Source organism: Staurois parvus, unplaced genomic scaffold (genome assembly GCF_062004578.1).
Source record: "Staurois parvus isolate SC_StPar_1 unplaced genomic scaffold, SC_StPar_1.0 ptg000714l, whole genome shotgun sequence".
In the NCBI taxonomy this organism is placed as follows: Eukaryota; Metazoa; Chordata; class Amphibia; order Anura; family Ranidae; genus Staurois; species Staurois parvus.
Window position 1 is genome coordinate 2,286,748 of NW_028318510.1, and position 24,299 is coordinate 2,311,046.

At 40.4% G+C, this 24,299-nt stretch overlaps 1 protein-coding gene across 1 annotated transcript in view; it reads left to right on the plus strand.

Moving 5' to 3' along the window:
• Window positions 1–24,299, plus strand: part of CWC27 (CWC27 spliceosome associated cyclophilin) — a 213,914-nt gene that overhangs the window by 23,532 nt on the left and 166,083 nt on the right. The window contains exons 9-10 of the mRNA XM_089653456.1: window positions 1,388–1,427; window positions 5,864–6,021. Coding sequence (XP_089509582.1) covers window positions 1,388–1,427; window positions 5,864–6,021 — 198 coding nt within the window. The remainder of the gene's footprint in view (window positions 1–1,387; window positions 1,428–5,863; window positions 6,022–24,299) is intronic.

Below are 24,299 nucleotides of genomic sequence, written 5' to 3' on the forward strand. Positions count from 1 at the left end.
TCGTTCTCCACATCTTCCAGTAAAGGTTTGAAGTCCTGTTTATGTAGATTAATTCAGGTACAGTATATAGGACCTGGTAGAAACATTTCAGCTGATTTCCCTGGTCTTTTGAGGTTATTATTGAAGTCATGTAAGTGGATTCAAATTCTGACTGCTCAAATTTAGAGATTTGGAGGTTTATTTACTAAAGTTGGAGAGTCCAAAATCAGACTCCCTTCTGCATAGAAACCAATCAGCTTCCAGGTTTCATTGCCAAAGCTTCATTGAACAAGCTGAGGTTAGAAGCTGATTGGTTTCTATGCAGAAGGGAGTTTGATTTTGTACTCTCCAGCTTTAGTAAATAAACCCCTTGGTGTCAGCTGATTCTGCCATTTCTCCCTGACTCTTGTATCTAGAGGTGCTTTCTTTTGGCTGTACTTCTCCTGTGCATCACAGGAGTGCAGGTCGTTCTGCACTCCTGTGACCCGTTTTCAGCTGACAGCGAGTTGAAGTCACTCAGCCAGTCCAGGCTGGGGAAAGATCTTGACTTTAATGTCAGGATCCACTCCAGAGTCTGGAGCGGCACCTGGTGCAGCCTCTCAGCAAGCCGCTGAGATCCTGAGCAAGCTGCATCCTCCCCCTCCACAACTCTGCACTTCAGTGAGCGCAGGGGGGCAGAACAGACAGCAGTGACTGACAGTCACTGCTCTCTGCTCAGAGCGGCTGTGAAAACCCAGTGATCATTGGTCATGTGATCACTGAATTCTCACACTTAGAGCTGGGGACGGTACAAATGCAGCATTGGACCGATGCTGCATCCACCTAGGTAAGTATAATTGAGGGAACAAAATCCTATACTTCTTTTTTAAGAATAATGGTTGGAGACTAGTTTAGTTTTCCAGTGGAAACTTTGTTTAGTTATTAGGAAAGATGGTTTTCAGTATCTGAAGTTAGAGTCCTGCCATAGGAAGATGATATACTGAATTGTGTAAAGTACTCGTGTACCCATACAGGTACTCTGTGTGCTTACATGGATCCTGTTTTTGTCTTTGTCTTGGCTATGGTGTCAAAACAAAAGAAACTTTTTTTCTTTTGGGATAAAAGTTTTACATAAAAGGTTATCATTGGAAGCACCCCTGTCAGTGGTAAACGGTTTAGCTCAACATTCTTAACTGATACATTTGCAGTAGAGCTTTTTCTGTTGAAAAACAACAGGCACGCTGGCAAGATCACCTGGTGAAAATAAGAGACCTAAAAGGAAAACGAATGCAGCCATCACATCTAAAAATTGTTAAGCAATATAATAAATGTTTGCTTTTGGATTTAAGTTTTTGGTCTGCTAGATGGCACAATTATTTTGTGTTTGTCTCAAACTGAAAGGAGTTTATAAAGAATTTTTGTTTTACAGTGCTACAACTTCAAAAACATCTGACAGTGAAAGTGATGAGGTAAGAATAAAGCTTTTTTTATTTAGTTTTGTATCAATCAGTAGTTTAATTTATCTATCATTAGTCTGTAGTGTACAGTATATACAGTATTTTTAATTTACTCCCTTCTTAAAATGTGTTATTTCATATCTTCATTACTTTGTAGTGTGCTTTAAGTGCTCACTTGAAACCTACATACAAGTTTGTGACAGTCTGTGGCTTTAACATTGGTTTGGATAATATTAGATCAGCATTCATAGGTCTAGTTTACGCTTGCACTTGGGGAGGTGGCAAAAACAGGCAGTTGACCCCCCCCCCCCCCAAAGTGCAGTACAAGCAGCAGTGCGTGGGTACACACATGCTCTAGCTTCGATGCTTTGCACTGCGGAATGGCAAAAAAAATCCCCTCTTCAAGAGCATGAGGGTGCCAATTGTTAATGGCACCCCAAACACATCTTGCAAATGCTCTGCGTTTGTGGGCACCAAATCGCATGGCAGTACATTCGGAAAAAGTAGTGCTTGCACACCTTTTTCGGCATTCCAGTGCATTTTGCAGCCTATTCAAATGAATGGGCTGCAAAACTGAACTGCATGGGAATAATGCAAATTGCTCTTCAGAGGGCTATCATAAGTGAAAATGAGCCTTTAGTGATGCACCTTGTTAATTCAGATTCTCTTTTACTTTTTAACCAGCATGGTTCAGCTTTTGTCTGATACTCTGTATATCTACTGTTACTGCAGATTCTATAATGAAGAAATCATGAGTGCACTCATGTCATGCAGTGCTCCCCCTTATTTCTAATGACCCTTGCTAAGTTTCCTATTTCTATGGGGAAACTGACCCCAAAGGTCCCAAACTGATTTGTTAAAGTTATGCTTTCTTACATCATGTAACTTAACCCCTTGACGCTGACAGCACACAAATTAACGGCCTCACAGAACTGGGCTTTTTTCCGTAGGGCCACTAATTTGTCTTTGCTCCCAGCTCCCAGGTGTCAATGAGAGATTCGGGTCCCATTCTAATGATCGGGACCCAGAACTCCCAATTCTGGGTCACCTGATTGCTGTGATAGCCTCTGATTGGCTGTCACAGTGATCAGTCACTGTGAAGCCCGCCCCGCTTGTTTTTCTCTTTTTTCTCTTTCTGAATGGAGGAGAGAGATACATTGTATCTCTCTCTCTGTACTTTCAGAGAGAAAAAAAAAGTGTGTGTAAAAAATAAATAAATAAATAAATAAAAATAACAAAATAAATAGAAATACCTAGATCAAGGTTTGTGCTAGGGTTAGTGTTTTGGTCAAGGTCAGCTTCACAGGTCAGGGTCTGTTTTTGTTTTTTTGATTTTTTTTTGTTTTTTTTTTTTGGGTCGGGGTTTTTTTTTTTCTTTATTTTTAAATTAGTATCAGTTAGTGGCAGAATAAAAAAAATTTGCGCACTATGTTTTCTGGGCTGTACTACGGGTGCAAACAAAAACTAACATACACACATGTGGTATCGTTGCGATCATCAGGAGCAGGAGAAATTATTTTGGTTGTTCTTTGGTGGTAGGTTATGGTAGTAGCATGAAATATACAGCTAAATTAAAAAAAAGGGTTTTTTTCTTACTATTTTGGGCCAGTTTTTCTTTTGGTAATAAAAAAAATAATCAGATATCCATTACCATTTACCACCAAATGAAAGCCCAGTTTGTCCTGAAAAAAAACAAGGCATATTCCACCTGGCTGCAGAAAGTAGTTGTGATGATATGTACAGTTTTGCTAACACATGTCAAAGTTGCAAAATTGTGCTTAGGCATTTAGATTAGTTTTACCCTTAGGCGTGAAGGGGTTAAATGTGTTACTTGTTTAGTTGGCAGATCCAGAGAGTTTTGCAGAATGTGTTTTTTTGCAGTTGTGTATGTGTAGCACTTTGAGTTATCCTGTTTTCTGTAATGAAGTTCAGCATGCTGAATGATATCCTGATTTACTAAGTGGGAGCTTTAACATGCTAATAAGAAAATTAAAGTTCTAGAGATGCTGAGCGTGTTATTCACAGCATTTCTAGTAACACATATGCATTACACAGGTTCTTTGGTAGATTAACTACATTGACTGAATCTAAATACGCAGGGAATTTATATGGCTATCTATATTACATATACTATCAAATGAAAGTATTGACATCGCTCCAGTTGGGTTCTACAGTCCTTTCTGTGTTGCTTGACCTGAACTGGAGCCTCTCTCCCCATTCTTGTCCTATCCTCCCTTGGTTGGTATACAGCAAGGCTCAGTCATTTGTCCCTCATTTTCTCTTTCCTTCATTGTCTAGGTCATCTTACTCAATTTATTGAATTATATTATAATAATAGTACTTTTCTCATCCATTCCTATTACCTGACCGCTTTTCCTTTTACAGTATGTTCTCTTATTTCTTAAAATGACCCAGTGCTTGGCTAAAATCAGTGAAGGCACAATACAGTTTGTGATTTTTCTGTAATTATTGCTTAAAATAAAATTTTCATATTTTAAGTTTTGTATAGTTTTCTCATGATCCCTTGCAGCCAGTTTGGGAAGAACTTTCGCTAATTTAAAGGGGAGCTCCACCCAAAAGGGGACGTTCTGCTTTAAGGACTGCTTCCCTGCTCCCCATTAAGGATTGGCACCTTTGGGGGGCGGGTACCCGAATTTGACAGGTACCCACTCCCACTTCCGGTCCGATCGCCTAGGTGATCATAAACGGAAGGTGTCCTCCCTCCCTGTAGTCTTTTGGGACATGTGACAGGTCCCAGAAGACTACAAGACCATTCATAAAGCGTAGCACTACTCGCACATGTGCAGTGGGTACCCGACTGTGAAGCCGCAAGCTATCACAGCCGAGTGCCCACACTGAAGATGCTGGCCTCCTGGAATACAGGAGCTGCGGGGGACACACCACGGAACCGAGGGACAGGTAAGTGGCTGTTTTTTAAAAGTCAGCAGCTACACTTTTTGTAGCTGCTGACTTCTATTTTTTGACAGGGTGAGTGGAACTCTGCTTTAAAGCAGTTCTTTGCCCTGTTTGGGGAGAAAAAAAAAAAGTTAGCTGCAAATACTGTAGCTGCTGACTTTTAATAAAAGGACACTTACCTATCCAGGGGTCCAGTGCCGTGCTCACCTGAACCACTTCCTCACTGGTCTTCAGGATGCCGGCATGTTTACTGTGGGCAGCCTGCTGTGATTCATTGTGACTTCACAGCTGGCTGCCCATTGCTTTGTGAATGGTCCCACAGCCTTCTGGGACCTGTGACGTGGGGGGTGGAGGACTTCTCATGGATCGCCGCGGCGATCCGACAAAGTGGGAATGGGTACCTTTCAAAACCAAAGCTGTGCAAGGTCTTACAATTCAATTCCTTTAGAAAACAACCACATCCTGAATTGAAAAGTCTATCTGCTGCTAGCATACTGCAGAGCAGGACCCTCATTCACTGTGTGGAAGCAGTGGTCTCTCTTCATAGGTTTGACACGCCTCCTGTAATTCAGAGTTGGGGCTGTCCAGTCAGCAGGGATCAAGAGCTTTTTTGGATTACTTTGCTATAGGGCATTCAGAGCAGAGGGGTTGTGTTGGACCTCTTCAGAAAGACTGCTGCTTCTATACAGAGGTCAGTGGTCCATCTCTACAGCATGTTGGCTGGAGACAAGCTTTTGCACCCAGGCTATGGCTGATTTCTTAATAACTGTAAGACCTTTTATTTTGATGCACCCCGAATGCATTTAGCGGATTCAAACTGAGAGTTCAGTTGGGCTTTTAAGTGGAACTAAACCCTTCTATCATTTACAGCCAAGGAAACTTCCATTTTAGCCCTTGTTTAATATACAATTGCCATGGTGCTACACATGTGATCAGCGATGATGCTAGCCATTTGATGGTTCGTTTGAGAGCTAACATAAGTAAGCTAGTAATTGTAACAGTTATCATTCAATGCATACTGATCCATACACCCATGCAAAGGGCTATTTTTACCCATGTGGAATGCAAAGGTGTTCTGCACAGGCAGCCTGTTCTAATCAATGACAGCTATCCAGCTCCATGGCTACATCTCCATGCACATCCCGGAAAGTACATCTGTGTGAGTCCAATGCATGAATCGGGATGCAGTCTGTCTACATCCTGATCCTTGTATCTCTCATTGATTTTATCAGGCTGCCTGCATGGGGCTGCTTATCCTGCATAGGTAAAAAATGGCCCTTCTCGGGTGCATATGGATCAGAACACCTGATGTGTATTAGACCTAAGAGTACCCCTTAGTTTTGGCTGCAACCCCTTGCCTGCCATTGAACACAAGAGTATTGATGTGGCCCTGTGTAGGATAGTGCTGTAAAGGTCTCATGTGTTTGTGTGATAGAGCCTATGCTTTAATTTAGTCGCAATCTAATCAGTGTAAAGGGCTCTTGGGTTATATATAATATGCAGCCTTTTCTCAGCTTTGCATTGTGTTCTAGGAGAGCACAGGCGAGGAAGATGAAGAGGAAATGGATAGTGATGAAAAGCTTCAGATGAGAGATCGCATCTCCAACAAACTGAAAAAAGATTCGGGTAAAAATGATAAGTTATTAATGAAAGCAGCTGAGGATCAACCAGACAAGAGGAGCACCCGAAGGTAAGCAAATAACATTATACTCTGTCATGACATCCTGTATCCAGAACAAAAGACATTGAAATATAATTTCCTCAGCTGATTACTGGGGTATTGGTTGTTCTTTGTTTCTGGGTCTTAGAATGACAAGACCTAAAAACAACTGAAAGAACCCTGTACACTGAGAGGTACAGGGGGCTGCATTAACAGACCTCTCCTACTGAAGTTTCCTGTCCTGTGCCTTCAATCTTTTCTAAATCAAGGCTCCAGAATAAGTATGTGATCAGTTTTCCTTGTTGTGCGTCAGTTTCCCTTCACAGCTTGCACTACAATTTATACTGTGATATGCTGTAGAAGAGTTTTGGCTTGGAATAGACGTATTGGATATTTGTCTGCAGACATACAATTTGAAAGATGAAAATGGTTTGGCTAATTTTTACAACCATTGGAAACATTTTCTAGGGAGATATCCACTATGTGTGCAAATATTTTTTAAAGCCTTAGAACCTTTTTTACCTGTTGATTTATATAAATAATACTGCTGCTTAATCATTGTTTAATACTCTGTTTTTGGCATTTGTTATTTAATATGCTAATACGAGTATAGGTAAAAAAAACATTATTTTTGAATTAGACTCCCCATCCTGGTGCATTTGATAAGTGGTCATCCAACCTGTTATAGTCTCCACCTATTACTGTAGACATTAAAGTCCATGTGTGGGAAATAATTAAAAAACAAAAAAAACAACCTAATATATTGCTGCAATACATGCACAATTCACAAATGTTCTACCTATAAAAAATACAAAGTACAGAAATTTACTTGTTGATCTGCCAAAAATTTGGTGAGCTCTTAAATTTCCAATTGACCTGACAACTTTGCCTCTGCAGCACTGAGATTCCAAGCAGAGTTATCAGCCCCAGATGAGTTCTTCCCAGCTGGACTACAGAACAACTCCCCCTCTCCTCACTTCCGTAACTCCTTGTTTGCATTCTTAGTAAGCAGCTTCTGTAGTAAGGGAAATGCTGTTTTTTTCATACTGAAACGCACAGCAAGACCAAGCGTCAGTAGTGCCAGTGCTGTCATACTGTATACATGCACATAATTTATTTTCCAGCAATACAGTGCTGCTGTCTTGACTCTCAATAGCCTACCCACACATACTGCAGGATTCTCTACGGATCCTGAAATCTCTTTCCCCTGGCAAGCTGCCCTTGTAAAAGTTTACAAGCCTGGGGATGATGTCACAGAGCATAAAAAAATCTATTGGAAGAGATGGGGACTCAAAAGTACATTTAGATCTGGGGCTGGCAATCTGTCAATCACGGTTTACCTGTCGATCATGACCATCTGACAGGTAGACCGTGACCATGCTGCTGCTCCAGACCTCCCACTACCTCCCAGGTCAGAGAGGCAATGTACAATAGAGCCAAGGCAAGTACGAGGAAAGGTGCGGGCAGTATATTCAGCACCACTTAGTGAGCAGAGCGAGTCCCTGCCCAGCCAGCCCTGCAAAACCCGGAGCTGTGTCTGTGTTAAAGCAGCCACACCAGGGTTCGGGGAAAGAGGTGGTTCATGTTCTGTAAAACGGGTAACTGCAGGGTTTTTTTTAAGGCTTCTGTCTACAATGCAGATGCCTGTGTGTACCTGCCAAGACATTAACATTTATTTTGCATTATTGTGGCATCTGCTTGAGAATTGGAATTGTTCTGCTGTGTGTTATTGTTTGCTGACATCTCTGTATGTCAGAAGTGCATGCAATCGCATGTGTTCCTGACATGCAGAGAAATGAGCTTCTTGTTAGCAAAGGCATGAGGGTTCCATTATTTATTAATGGCATCCCCACACATCGTAAACTGTGTGTTTTCACACACACCAAAACGCATGGTGCCATAACACCATGTGATTCAGTGTGATTTTCCGAAAGGGTCGGGGACTTATTTCCCTTCGTTTCTCAAGGGCAGGGTTTTAAATGGATGGGCTTTGCCCTTCATGCCAGTAGTGTGAACCAAGTCTTTAGAACCCATTCACGCTCAAAGTGGTTGAGTGTGTGGGCATAAGTCTGTTTTGGGTTACAGTGACCTGTTCCAGGGAGTGATGTTATGCGTTTTTTATTTCACTTTATTTGAAGTGTACAAAGTGACGCTTCCTTCACCATACAGCAGCACAGTGCAGTGCATTTGCTGTGCGATAACATGTGGTGGCAACCAGTGACGTGCAATATTATGCAGCAGATCTGCATTTTATCACCTCACTGAATTGCACCTCCGGGAAATTGGCCCGTGTGGCCTATTGGTGACTGCTGTTTTTTCAGTACAGAAAAACACCAGTCACTGCTCCAGAGTGAATAGCCCCTTAACACCACTGACCTCCACACTGTTACATTCCACTGGTCCTGACCTCTGTGTTACTTACTACTATACTACTGACCTCTGAACTTTGCACTACTCACTCCTGTGCTCTGCATTGCTGACTCCTGATCTCTGAGTTACATGCTACTTACACCTGACCCATAAACTGTGCATTGCATACTACTGACCTCTGAACTCTGCATTATATATTGCTGACCTCTACTCTGTATGTTACATACTACTGAACTCTGCAATACTTGCAACTGCCCATTAAACTTTCCTTTTTAATGGGGCCTTGCTGGGTTATGTCCTTAAAAAAAAAAAAAAGGAATAAGGCCGGTTACCTTTCTGATTTCCTCCATGTTGTTCAAGTAGATCTCCACCTCTTCAAGGTTGCCTACCCCTGGTTTAGATCATGCCTTGAAACAGGTGTAGGTAAACATGGGAGATTTCCCGTGATCACAGTAAATGCTGCACTTGTGACACTTGTTTTGGTAGTCATTACCAGAAAGGATTTTTGTCAAATAAATTTATTTCTCTATGCAGTGGTGTCAGGTGCTAGAGAATTGTGTTTACTAATGCTTTTAACTATTGTGGCTTTTCATGCTGGTGTGTAATTTTCCTTGTAGTCAACATTTTATTAGAGTAATTCTTTCAGAAGATCCTACCCACAGTACTACTACAGAAGTGTGCTGAAATCTTATTCTACTGCCTGCCATAGAAAGCCCTGTGATTGTAGATCCTTAAAATTAAAGTGGTTGTAAGCCCTTACATATACCCAGCGAAGTGGCTGACCGCAGGTGATACACAGAGATTAAACAAATTCTCCTTTTTTGTATCTGTTTATCTGCGGTCTTCCCTTCTCTACATCCATTCGATGTACTGAATTTATAAAGGTTGTCTGAGAATTCAGAAATAATGGGGTGTAGATCTGAAATTATACTCTGCAGAGCTCAGTGAGGAGAGCTGATTGGAAGAAAGGGACACACCCCCCTTCATACAGCTCACAGTAACAGATCTGAGGCTGTCAATCTGCTGGAGTTCCCTCCCCTGTCACCTTTTCCCCTGTTACCTCTTGGTGTCAGGAAAACTTGTCATAAGTGATTCACATTGATAGCAGAAGTAACAGACAGAAATGACACTTTTGCAGGCCATGCGTGGGTCGAATCCTGAACAAATTTTCTTTCATAAATCGTAACTAAGAATTTTCTTTTGAATTTCGCACTATTTGTGGGCCGCAGCATTGGCCGATTTTCGTGCTGCCATCGAATTTGAGTGATTGGGCATGTTGAAAATTTTTTATAAAACTAATATCTAATCAATGATGGGAGAATAATGCTAGAAATATAATCAAAAAAGAAATGAGCTTGAGCTGTGACCTGGAAAGAAAAGAAGATTCCTAGCCATGGGAATGTTGAATTTCAACATCAATGGTGGCACCATCGGATTACAAAACGCCCAAAATTTCTGATTTTCTAAAGAAAATTAGTTTAGAATTTTACCCATGTATGGCCTGTAATTAGTGCTCTTAATTGAGACAATTGTAATACCGGAAGGAGGAGATTGCTGTACTCCCTAATCTAGTGTACTCACACTCAAATTAAATAATTAAATAAAAATGTGATGCACTACCTCCTCATATAATGAAAACATAGACTTTAAAAAAATATGCAGTGACAGTCCAGAAAACTTCCAAATAGTGGGATAATAAACATCCGATTCAACATTTGTTGTGCTATCATCCAGCAATATTCAACGCCGTGCTTGAATTGTGGCCCCGCTCCCTGTTCACCTTAAATGTTGACCTAATAATTATAATAGCCCAAACACACTTTTAAAGGATTATGTGCCTCCACATTTCTGATTCCTTCCACGTGCTTTGCCTCCATTGGACCTTTGAGGTCCAAATCCGTGCAATATAAAACAAAAAAATACCATAGCGCAACACCGTTAAAAAAAAAAAAAAAAAAAAAAAAAAATTTACCGTGCTCCAATATCCACTCCTATTAAAACAGAATATATGTGCTCCAAAATGTAGCGAACAATTATTTGCATTACTCCACCGTGCCAACTACATCGTAGTGTTTCCCATCACCAAGTAGGTGCACCATGCACTCACCTTCTCCCCTGACCTATAAAATAGGTCATACACGCTTAGGGATACTAGACAAATTCTGCTGATCCACTGCCAATATTTAGTGGCTATTTCCTTAGCTCTGCCCCTTTAAGGGAAGAGACTCCAGGATATCCAGTGGGGTTATGATTTATACAATCAAAGGGGAAAGGAATAGATCAGAAGCGGCAGCATGAGCGATGTGAGGAACCATTTTGATTAATGGCTATGGTCATGCTATTTAATACTTCTGTGAGTGCATTTTTACCTAAATAAAGTGGTTATATTTTATGGGGGTGCACTATGATCTATCCCTTTCCTCTTTGATTATATACATCATAATAACTTATATTAGCATTTGTATGCTGTATTGCTCCAGTTTTAATAGCTTTCTAAAAGCTTTCTAAAAAACACTGCTGCTTTGCCAAGTTTCTTCCAAATATTAATTTACTGTTGTCATTTTCACATGAACCAGTAGATGGCAGAAAAGACCACAACCATATTTCTCCCAATATCTGAACAACCTTCCCAATTCTTTAGAATTATACATCTTTTTTAAGTTACACAAACAATGTAAATTAGAACAAAAATATTTCAGTGGTAAACATGCCATAATATACAACAGTACAATTTGACCCAAAATGTTGTACATTTTATCATTAACACTTTCATGTCCATTGTTTATTATTACCTAGATGTCCAGGTCAAATTTACGATCATCAATATGCGCTTTTTAATTTGACTATAACTCTTAACTAATTTGCCTACCTAAATAATTTTTTAAAGAGCATATAAGAGTTGTATTTGATACAATGTTCACTGTGGTTTTTTTTTTTTTTTTTTTAAGGCTAAAAAATGTGTACATTAGAAAACCTGCATACTGTAATTGTATCTGACAATCACAATAAAAGAGTTACACTGCCATCTTCAGGCTGCAGGATGAAGGCTCTATGTTAGCTGACATTGGGATCACGATTTGGAACAACTCTGATTGGTTCTTAAACATAAGTGGGGAACAGAGCTTTAGGTGACAACCTAGTCTGACAGATAGCAGCCACGCAACTTGATAAAATGTAATCCATTTGCTGCATGGAGGAGGAAAGTCTCATCCTCTCCAGTGACTATTCATTTTAACATTCTGGCAAATCTTAGGGTGAGTGACAGTAGAAGGTTGATTAGTGTGGGTACCGTAGACCTCAAAAGGTCTTTGGACCACTGAAATTTTGTCATCTCTGGGCCAACATCTTACTAATGGGAGTAGATGCTTGATGCCGATTGATCACAACATATGCTTACTTTCCGGGGGAAAATGAATAACGTAGGAATAGCAATATGTTTAGAGCAGAATCTCACCTACCACTGCAGATTTAAAATATGCATTTGTACTGTTAGTGTTCTTTAATCAAAACAATAATTTTTCATTTTTATTTGAGGTACTGCCTTCCCATGGCTCCAACATCATAGCTAAGGAGGTTTTAGGCTTACTTTGATTCACTGTGTTGACAGCTCTTTTTAGCTTGGCATTAGGTTATTTACTAACCTGAATGGACCGAAAATTGAAGGAACTGTTTTGTTTTTTTTACTTAAGTACTTGAATTTAATTTTGATGCCTTTACTGCTGTAGCATAAAACATGGCCCTGTATACATCATCTTCTTTATTGAAGTTGGGTTCACACTGTTGCAGTGTGTTGATACACACCTGTTGATGTGCGTTATGCCGTAAAGTAATGTGTGTTGTGCTAAGGCAGCTTGTTCATTTGAATGGGTTGCCTAAGGCACCAAAATTCCCCAAAAAAAGTGCATGTACTTTTTGTCCTCATGCAGTGTTACGTCCATCAGCAAAGTGCATAGGGGTGTCATTTAGACATCACACCAATGTGCAAAATGCATGTTTTCTCCTATTGTGGAAACGTGTGCTAGCATGTGAGTTACTGCAGCCCAACCATGTGGACCCAGCTAAAGCTGAACAGGTGGGATGGAAGATATGTTTGAAAGAGTGCTACACGCATACAAACACACTAAGACACACTAAGACCTGCTGGGTGGAACCTGGTTTAAGGTACACTTTAGCCACGACTGAACATTTAGCTGTGAGTTGTATATGTGCATCCCTTCGTAAAGTGTTTGATACCCCAACATTTCATATTCCTGATATGTGCATGTTGTGCCATGTACTTGTGTTAAAAAGTAACCTGTTCTTTGTGGTTCTGCCTTTATGTGAAATCCCTGGTGATCCTGGAAGTCCCTCTGCTTTCCTATTCCAAACTAGGCATGAGAGCACATCCATCCCAATGTGGTCAGTTTTCTTGCTGTGCTGGAAACTCAGCCTGCTGTCCTCCAATGGTCACACCTGTGCTGACATGCCCCCCCTGCACAGCTGATCACTAGGAAGTTCAATGTCCTGCTGTTTCTCCATCCCTAGCTCTCGAAGTCCCTTATGCAGCCGAGAACAGAGATTATATGATCACTTATAAAAAGAAAAAAAAAAGAAAAAAGCTATTTATAATTTTTCAAGGTGAGGGCTCATACACATCTGCTAAGTATTTCAGTTTTCACCAAGGAAAGGCAAAAGGCTTTAGCATTCATCCACCATTCCCTTCTGTCAGTAATCTTATAATTACTCTTGCTTGCCCATGTACAGTACAAGAGAGGTATTTCAGATATGCCCACTGTGAACTTCATGTTGTTCCATCCTTATTGAAACCTGCCATTTGAAAGTATCAGTAATAAATTCATAGGATTTGCTACACCACAGCCAACAATCCGTTTCAGAAATACCTTGCACTTCGTGTGATTGGGAAGCCTGGTAAAGATTCGACCTTCGACATCGGCTCCCCTGGACACAGTGGGAGGAACTGATTTTGTTCCTCCCACTCTGTGATATCAGAAACCGGAAGTAACGAGGACTGCATCACTTCTGGTTTCAGCTCTGTGTTTACTGTTTGTTACCAGCTAGTGAAGCAGCCAATCAGACCTATCTGTCTGATCATCTGCATTGGAAGCTAGAGGAGAACCCCAGATCTCTCAATAAAGAGTATCTGTCTCTGTTAATTGCTGTTACAAGGGATGTTTACAATCCTTGTGACCGCAATAAAAGTGATGAAAAAAAAAGAAACCGTGTAAAAAAAAAAATTAAAATTCAAAAAAAAAAAATTTTTAAATCAACTCCCGTGCTCATACACAAAGGCGAACGCACGTGTTGGTCCAGCACGCATGTGTAAACAGCAATTTCACCACATATGTGAGGTATTGGCGTGAACTTCAAAGTAAGAGCAATAATTCTAGCACCAGAATCCATGTGTAACTCTAAACTGATAACCTGTAAAGGCTTTTAAAAGTGTCTCCTATGGATATTTTAAAGTACCATAGTTTATCACCTTTCCACGAGTGTGTGCAATTTTAAAGCATGACATGATTGGTATCTGTTTACTGCACGTAACATCTTTTATATTTTACCAAAACATTTCTTTAATGAATTTTAGTGAACACAAATACAATATAAGTATTTATTTTCCAAAATATTTGTGTTTGAAAAATCGCTGCGCAACTACCGTGTGAAACACCCATCATTTTATTCTCTAAGGCCTCTGCTTAAAATATAGATAAAACGTTCAGAGGTTCTAATTATTTTCCAGCAAACAAATGTTAATTTGTACATGTAGGAGAGAAATGTCAGAATTGGCCTGGTAGGCAAGTGGTTAATTGGACAAGCTGAATTTAGAAACTGATTGGCTACCATGCCTAGTTGCACCAGATTCTGAGTGCTCCAGTTTTAGTAATCCCCCCGCCAAATCTTAGATAGTGTATTTTACATTATTGAGTTTTACTGTCACAGGTGTCAGATCTCCTCTAGGAGGCATACAGTGACCATGAAATAATGAAGCTCCGGTTAGTTTCAGCCTCAGCTTTAAATCCACAGTCTATCCTTTATGTTAATGACGGAAGCACTTTGGTTTTCCATAGTTATGCCAGAAACGTTGACAGCGTAAAATACAAGCTAAGAAATACCACATTTACTGTTGTCTAGAAAACGCCACACTCCACATTGCCTTTTTCATGGCACTTTGTGCAAATTTAGACTGGAAGCAGCAATATTTCTGATTTTAGATGTTGTAGTGACATTGCTTCTAATGTGCTGAACACCTCCAGCCAGTAGACCTCTGGAGAGAGGTTAAATTGCAGCATTGTTTTAATTACCACTAACAGAGAGCGGCTTGTTTTATGATTAATTATAGGACAGGAGAAATCCCAGGAGTCTCAGCTCTTAACACTTCCTGTCTAGCGTCTAACATTCTGCATTCTTTTTTATGAATATCCTCGTTCTCCTCCTTTTTTGGCTTTTTTTTTTTTTTTTTCTTAAACCTCTGTCTGACTCCAAAGTTTTATATGCATCTATTCAGATGATTAAAGAAATGCCAAGATAGTGATTGGAAGCTTAAGTGAGCCTGTAAAATGATTGCAGTTATTTTATATTGAAGCTGGAGCTGTTGCATACCGACTGGGCACAATAATGATGCACGCTCTGCTCAGGTCACCACAGCCAGTAATTCTGCATATCCTTTACAGTCTGGGTAACCCAGTCTGATCTTTTATCAATGTCTGCTCCTATTAACGTAGCTCTGTACTGTTTTACTGGTAAGCACCAAGAGAATAACTGCTTGTGGTCTAATTGTATCCAATTTCAAAAATTCGGAGGCACAAAATAATGTGTTCTGTACTTCAACTAGACTGTACATCATGGGATAGGCATTCCATAAAACTAACCTGTGTTAACCTTATAATCACTAAGTGGCTTTCTGGCATTGCAGCTATTCTTTCTTTTTGAAATTTGTTCTCTGTTTTCCTAACCACTTCTGTACAGAATGTAATGCCCAGTTACACTGGTACCAATACAATCTGCAAAACACATTCATGACTATTTAGAGCAACCCTTGCCTTTGCCAGTGTTTACAGAAAGTACAGCCAAATATCCATTTTTCAGCTTATAAACAATTTGCCATTACTTAACCAGTGAAAAAATGTCCTCCGAGAACCAATTATTCACGCATTGGTCACTGAACTTTTGCATCTCTCACACCAAAATGGTGCAACCAGGCTGTCATCTATTGCCCACACATCAGAGGCACTTTGCTGTTCCTGCGACAGTCTTGTGTCTTGGCTCTCTTTACATCAGTGGCTATAGATGAGCAGTAATAAGAAAATACAGCATCCTCTGCTCAAGGTAAATGGTTTTGAAAGTTTATTTCCAAGATAAGAGTTACAAAGTAAAAATAAAGATAAAACATAGGAATATTCACACACTTGTGGAGATCCTCAGACATTACCAAGGACCTACGTTCATATTTGCCAGCACACCACGGATAATCAATATCATCCAAAAAGCTTTTTAATTGAAGAATGATCACATCACAAAGAGAAATGTGCAACGTTTCGGAGCCACACAGGACCCCTTCACATGCCCGATGAAGGGGTCCTGCACGGCTCCAAAACTTTGCACCTTTCTATTTGTAATGTGATTGTTCTTCCATAAAAGAGCTTATCGGACAATATTGATGATCTGTGGTATGCTGGCAAATATGAACGTTGATCTGTGATGATTCTAGTTTTCTTCTGGATGTTGCTCTAGCACTCGCTACTTCTGAGCCTGATCCAGGAACGTATGCTATGGGAATATTAACATTGTTGCCAAGGACCTGACATCTTCAGGAGGTTTTTAAGCTCCAATCCTGGACAGTTGTCATATAGGACTTTTCTAAATGAACATTTTGCATATTAAAGCAGCATTAAACCCCCAAGCAAACATTTATTACATTCTTAGATGTGATGGTTGCATTAGTTTTATTTTTTTTACACTTTATTCTGTTTGCACCTGGTGATCTGGCTAGCAAGTCCAATGCTTTTCAAAAGAACAAGCTCTCCGGTAAATGCATCAGTTAGAGACAAACCATTCAACACTGACAGAGATGCTAGGGCTCCATGCAAACTAGCTTATAGTTATTTACTTATGTAAAACCTTTATCCTAAAAGGAAAAAATGAAATGTTGCTGTAACTACTTGTAAAGTGTTAGTTTGTCTGGCTTCAATTTGGTAACGTATCTACTGTAAATTTTCTAGTACATCTAACCCCCCCCCCCTTAGCCTGACAATGCTGCCATCCAAAGGTGTCCCCTCTGCTCCATCCAGAGTGGAGGTACTCTATACAGGAGGAGTGTTACTGGCCAGATCACCAGGTGCAAATGGAGGGAAAGAAAGCCTAAAAAAGAAAACTAATGAAACCACCACATCTGATGATTGGTAAACTGCAGCATATTACATTTTTGGTTTTGGGTTTAATCAGGCTTTAACTCATTCACTTAAGAAATAGAACTAGCAACACATAAAACAATTGCAAGAGACATTAATTTCTGTTATTTTGGAACACCTTATCAGCTTTAACATTATCCAGACTCTTGCTGCAGAATGCAAAGACTAACAACTTTACACAGTCCAAAGTAAGAACAATCACTTGTTCTAGTAACCCCTGTCTGCAAAATCATTCTAGCGAGCGAACCTGTTATTCTATAAAGAAACTATTATTGGCATGTATGTAGGCACCTAATATTATAATTTAACAGTTAGTAACACGTATCGTAAACATTGTTCTCGATCAGTTCACTCCTTTGGTTTAGTTTATAAACACTCTTTACACTTCCACTCTAAGTCCCAATCTTCATTTAAGTGACAGAAAAGCTAGGGTTACAGTCTTGACTTGTCTTTTTTTGAGCTTTTTGAAGTACACTGATGACAAATATACGTACTAATAGAAAACGCAGGATATAGAAGCAACAATTGGTATTACATATCCAAACAAGAAACCACCTTATTTAACTGAGAAGTACAGAAATCATCACCAAGCAAGGCACATATGCACCTCATAGCTCAGCCAACAAATAATCATCTGCTGCTCTATTCTGCAAAGTTAAGCTACATGTCTATGCAAGCTCCAAAGAAGGTTTTGCATCTGCATCAAAGGTTTCATTGATCGCTTGATTTATTAAAGGATAAGTTCAACTTTTAAAAATAAATAAATAAATGCAAATGTTTTGCAGGTAAAAAATTTTAATTTTTTTTTTTTTTTATTTTACTTGGAGCCTTTAAAACATTGCACTGTGCTCTCAGCAGATCACGGTTGTCATGTTGGACTCCTGCAGACCTGTCAGTGTATCTGTGTGCTCATACTTTGTAAGGGCAGGCAGATACACATGGACAGAGACAATGAGCTACCAGAGCGCTCAACAGCGCCATGGTAGTTCATTGAGAACTACAAGCTGACAGTTTCAAGGCCGTCAGTACTTGTAGTTTCCCATTCACAGGGTGCAGGGTTCAGGAGTGCACTACGTAGCATAACTAGTAGCAGTTAATTAGCTGCTGGCAAGACAGGCCTATCGTTTTCCAGAGTAATGTAGATCTTGTCACTACCTACCACCTTGGGTAATGGGCTAAACAGACACTGACAGGGTGACTTGCTAAAACTGGTGCACTCAGAATGTGGTGCTGCTGTGCATGGTAGCCAAACAGCTTCTAACTTCAGCTGGTTTAATTAAGCCTTGGCAATAAAACCTGGAAGCCGATGGTTTCTATGCAGAGGTACACCAGATTTTGCACACACCAGTTTTAGTAAATATCCCCTAGAGTGTACCTGAAGGCATAAACAAGGGAAAAGAAGTTAGTGTAATCTGTGGCTATAGTGTTCACAGCATCCCAGAAGCCTGGAACCTCTTGCCAAAACACAGCCTCAGGTTACGTTACTGCTTGTCACAGACAACTACAAGTGGTGAGGACTGACCTCACTTCACTCTTAGCAAGCACGTTAAACAAGGTTAATGAAAATTAAGAGGAACATTTAAAGTGAATTTAAAGGGACCTTGGCATCATTGTCAGAATACCTTCCCTTTACAAGCCCAGCCAATCAGCATTAAAGGAGAGATGGGTGAGCAAAGCCCTACCTGCTGCCATTGTGTGTCACACCTAATCTTCCAGGTCCAGTGGCTTATGAGCCAAGGAAGCAGCCATATATGGTCCACAGTTCTCCACTAACTGATGAGATAAATCAATAAGCTCTGTTCCCAGTGAACAGTAATGAAAGTCTATTAAGAAGAGAATAGTTTCAAAGTAAAAATAAAGATTATAAAGTAAAGTGATTAACATGCATGTAGTGGCCCTCAGACTTTTCCAAAGGCATGATGCCTTCATCAAATATGGAAGGCTTTAAAGCGGAGCTCTGGGCTCCCTCCCAAAAAATTTAAAGTCAGTAGCTACAAATACTGTAGCTGCTGACTTTTAATATAAGAGCATTTACCTGTCCTGGAGATCCAGCAATGTCCTCACCTGTGCCAATTCTTCCTTCGGCTTTGGGTGCTGGTGCCATCATCTCAAGTAAGGGAAACCGGAAGTGAAGCCTTGCGGCTTCACAGCCGGTCTCCTCGTGCTGCGCTTTATAAATAGGCCGCAGTCTTCTGGGTCCTGTGACTTGTCCAAGAAGGCTGCGGTGGTTAGAAGGGGGGGGCCATGGCGATCTGACCCGGAGGTGGGAGCAGGTACCCGTCCCCGTCCTGTCCCCCAAAACAAAAAGTGCCAAATGTGGCAGCGGGGGGCGGGGAGAGGCAGACAAGTGGCGTTTCCCCTTTTGGGTAGAGTTCCACTTTGAAATCCAATCCTGGACAGTTGCCATATAGCACTTTACAAATCTATACATCTAATTCATTTATACAAATCTATACATCTAACTCATCAATTAATACAAATCTATATGTCTAATAACGCATTAATACACATATATACATTTGCCTATTAACTCGTTCGTTTAAAAAATGTGGACAGGTAACACACAAAACAGTTACAGTACATTAAAGTGTTACTAAACCTAATACCCTGCATTCGCTATATCTGGTCTCCCACAGTAAACAGAACATGGAAGTGCAATTATTTTAGTAAATATAAAGTGCTAAAAACATGTTCTCATCAGCAGCTAGATCAGTCTTGTGACCTCAGCTGAGCACTGGTTAAAGCTTGTAGGAGGAATTTTCTCTAGGAGGATGGCAATCCCCTGACCTCTGACTGGACAGCGCTGATTGGCTTTGTGTATATCACATGCCCTCTCCCAAGAAAAAAAACCTCTCTAGCAATACACACTAAACTGAGCATGTGCATGGGGCTACGGGTTCATCAACATGGGCATTTGAACAAGAGGAGGGGCAGAGAAGAAAAGATCAGTGTTTTTACACAATGCAGAGGATTAACCTCTTAGGTTCCACAGTGAGTATAACAAGCATGCTTTACTGCATATACAGACTGATTTTACTGTTGTGGGTTTAGTAGCACTTTGTTCTTTTATATTAGAACTTCTTATCAGTTTTTTTGTGATCCAAACCTCTTGTCTGTACACATTGCTCAACTAGACATTCCAAGGAGAGGACAGCATCTTTTTGTGATAACATATTTTTGCAAAGCCATTCTAGAAAGTGAACCTATAGAGAGACAATGAAACTTCTGTACAACATCACTGCTCTGATCAATCACAATGATTAAACATGTAAAAAAGGGTGCATTATGTTACCACTCACACAGATGCAAGGTGAAAAACAGTGTTTCCTACAGTAATCAATAGCACTTTTTTTTCGTTTTTTACAGTGCACAGAGCCAGCCACAGTGTTCTTGGTTGCTAGCCAAACCAGTCACAGTGTCACCCGACTAATGCAGTCACCACAGTGTTATTAATTGTTAGCCAAACCAATTACAAAGTAACAAGGGCCAATGTATGCAGCCACAGTGTCCTGTATCATTTCCCACACCAGTCAGTGTCATCAGACCAGTACAGCTAGCCCACAGTATTCCTGATTGCCACAGTGCACTGTGGGTTCTAGATGTTCCACTTCCTTCTGTTGTGCGAAGTGAACCTGTTATGATAAAAATATGGGGGTTTCCTTTGCTGACCTTCATCTGAAAATGCAGCTTGCCTGACCATTGCCAGCTTCCTACTTTCTCAGCTATTTACCAAACAGCAGTATGGAGATCAGGGAAGCCATTGAAAAGTTAGAAGTCCTCATCTGCATACATTTTTGGGTCAGTGACTCAAAATATTGAAGCTAGAGGGTTAGCCATGAAGCTAGCATTTCAAAAGGAAAAATCAGCAATGCCAGCCCCTGATGTTTTTCCTGTGACAGATTTCCTTGAATTTAAAGTCAATTAGACATCCTAACAAATAGAGTGAAACCCAATGAATGGATATTGTAGGTAGGAAGAGCTGTTACCACTGAAGTTCTTAAAAGCTCTAAGAAACTATGGTTGCTCATTTCTTAAACATTGGCATATCCATTATAAGTGGATTGACACTTAAACATAAGCATTTCACTACCAAAGCAGACATAGTATTTCCATTAAAGTGTATTTGTAGTTTTGGATAGAATGGTGAGGGGTAAGAACCCCTGTAAACCCATACAAGAACTAAGAGTGCTGCTCCAAATTCTGATAGGTACTTGCCTGCCAGCCGCTGGGAGTGCACGCAGTGAAAGAGCTTGTCTAAGCGCCATAGATCTCAATAAGAGAAGAAAGAAATTCCTGAAAGCCGCACATCATAACCCCTGTGTAAGAAGTAGGATCAGCCTCAACCTAGATTCCCTCTAGGCCATCCCCCGATGCATTTCGCCCCACCCTTATTGGCAGTTCAGAGGACGTGGCCTGGGAGGAGTCTAGACTGAGGCTGTTTCTACTTCTTACACAGGGGTTTTGTGTGATGTACGGCTTTCGGAACTTTCTTCCTTTATGGGTAAGAGCCCCTGTTGGGTTTTTATTACTATCTTAGTCCCCATTAAGGAAATTCACTGTTTTGTTTGTCTTGGTGATCATTGTCACTTGGACTGAAATCAAAGGAAAATCAAATGTTTTAACTGTTACAAAAATAAGATTGAAGGGGAAATATTTCAGTAGGGACCCTTGTTCCTTTGAAAATGGTCTATTAGAGCTTTTCCTCTGACTTTCTGTTGTGTCTACAGGACAGGAGGTAAAGGGAAATCTCTTCAATGGGACACAGATGGCAAAAAAGAACTAAGAGGGGTTTTAGCCATTCTCTACTTGAAATTCAATTAAAAAAAAAATGTTTGGGCCATTCGTTCCCTACAGATTGGATGGTAACCTGCAGACATGTTTTTCCAGAAGGTGGCAAACAGTGGAATCTCCAGTCTGCTGCTTTATTCAGTGTAGAAACTGAAAGATCATTTCTGCCTGTGAGAAGAACCAGCTCCCCGTCAGAAGTCAGACATAGTGCGTACTGCACACATGGCATATTGCTCCAGACTTGGACTGCCGCCCAGTTCACCCCATACACTCTTCCCTAACAGGCCTACTGTCTGCAAATAGCAGGATTAAGGCCATACAAGAACCATTCCATTTGTTGAAAGGAAACACTGCGACATATGGATAATTAAGAACTGCTGCACTCGTTCTGACAAGAAGTGTTTGAGAGAGGAGGGAAAAAATCGGCTAACTAGATTAATCTGTTCATTAAGTTTTGTTGTGTCTGTGCCGCAGAATTCCTTTTTTTTACCATTTTCAGTAGTAAAATAACCCTGCTTGCAGAGGCTTCCAATGACTGGACAGCTGCTCTGATGTAAAAGTCTCTTAGTTCTTAGCTCTTGTGTATAAATAAATGGCTGGAGTTATTTCATTTTTTTCTTTGTATTTATCTTTGCTGTGTTGTAATGTTTGATTTGAAGCTTAAATCCTCCCTATACTGTGGTGCTTTGATGATAATTGGAGGCAATTTTGTGCACTAAGGACTCGTTCACACCAGCCTCTGCATGGCAATGCAGTGATTGATGTGCGGTGTAGTCTGCACAGATACTGGCACATCACACCATTTGTTGTTTGTTTGTTTTTGTTTTTTTTCTTTAACAACCTTTTATTGAAATGTTACACAGTGACGGTTCATAGATTTCTATTAGCCATTGTGCGATGACCCACACTTCTCTGGAAAAAGTACTGAATGCATTACTTTTTCTCCGTATATACTGCCCAAACACCACGGCAACGCATTTTGCCTTGTCTTTTGGTGGAGGTGTGGTGGGATTGCACTGGGATAGCTGCCCAACGCAGTCCCACCTTACCTGTCGTGATTGGACACTTATTATGGACCAATATGTCATTCAGTCACTAATCGGGCTGTCAATGACTGCCACCTAAAGACATGGCTATTTAATGAGCCACAAAAGGCTTACTTTCCCAACCATGTCACTAGCTAGCTAATACCTTTATTTTATGCTAGAATATCTGCCTCTATTCTGTTACATCAGATGTTATACTTCAAAAGGAAGCCTTTCATTAGATTATTACTGATTAGTAAAGAAATGCCATCTTGTAGAAATTTGTGCAAATAAAGTGGGGCACAAATAGTAATATTTTTGACCCTAATCAATTAAATAAAATTAATGACCACACAAGAACTCACCATTAGAAATTCTGTTTATCACTCTCTCATCAACCTCCCTCCCCTTTCTTCCACCTTTTATGCAGAGTTTCATTATTTTTGCAGTTTTCTGTAATATAAGTGGAGAATTGAGCACTGTAAGAGAGAGCGAGACCCTCTATAACAGTGGTTCTCAACCTGTGGGTCGCGACCCCTTTGGGGGTCGAACGACCCTTTCACAGGGGTCCCCTAAGACCATCAGAAAACACATATTTCTGATGTGTAAAGAGCAGCTACTGTGTTGAAAGCAGCTACTCTATTAAAAGCAGCTACTGTGTTGAAAGCAGCAGTATTGGAGGTAAAACGACACTCATGAATTATAATTACTGGGTAAATAATTTTATGGTTGGGGGTCACCACAACATGAGGAACTGTATTAAAGGGTCACGGCATTAGGAAGGTTGAGAACCACTGCTCTATAACATGGCAGCAGTTGGGTGGAGCCTGGCACTTTTTCAGTTTGGCTTAACCACTTCGGTTCTCACCCCCTTTCACCCCCTATAGATCCAAGCAATTTTTACATTTCTGCTGTGGACTTTTTTATTCTGTTATTAATGAGGAATAAAGGAGAACAAAATGAGTGATTTAACTCAGCAGCATCTACCTACAAACTAAAATGTTTTGGTTATAGTTGAAGTCTTTATGGCTGAGCCACCCACTGGCGTCCTAAATCACTTAGGATACAATGACCTGTACTGTGGAGGTTATGCCTAAAAAGGCAAGCAGAAAACAACGGAATAGTCTTCTGTTTTGCCTCTGGGCTCACTGCAGCTGAATTTTTTCCCTTGCTTCCTTGCTTCCCTTTGCTTGTTTTGCACTTTGTCTCTGTCTGACTGTGGACATATTGTTGGAGGAGAAGGCTTTGCTACTTCGTGTCAGAACTGCCCCCTGATGTCTAATAATCTGATAACTGATGGGGCAGTATGAAAAAAAGGTGCGGGATAGGTGAAGGATGCAAAGATTTATGTAATTAATAAAGCAGATGGAGGAAGATTCTTGCACTGCATGTACTGCTTCCTCACCAGTGAGGATAACAGTGAGCAGCACAGTGTTGGCATTACCAAATTGTACTCTTGTGGGACTAGCAGTTAGAGTCACAGTTCCTTTAAATGATCTCACGCTTCAGATATAAAGCTATTAGGCTACAGACCACTAGGGCCTATGCACAGTCACATGTCAGGAAGTATACTGTTATTATCATAAGGAGTTCAAGACAAATGGTAGATTTTTCAGGGTACTGTTCAGGCACAAATAAGCTTTTTATATATTCCCTATAAAATAGGAAATCTTTGCTTTTTGAGCATATGCCCAGTTCAAGCTCACACTGCCATAGTTCT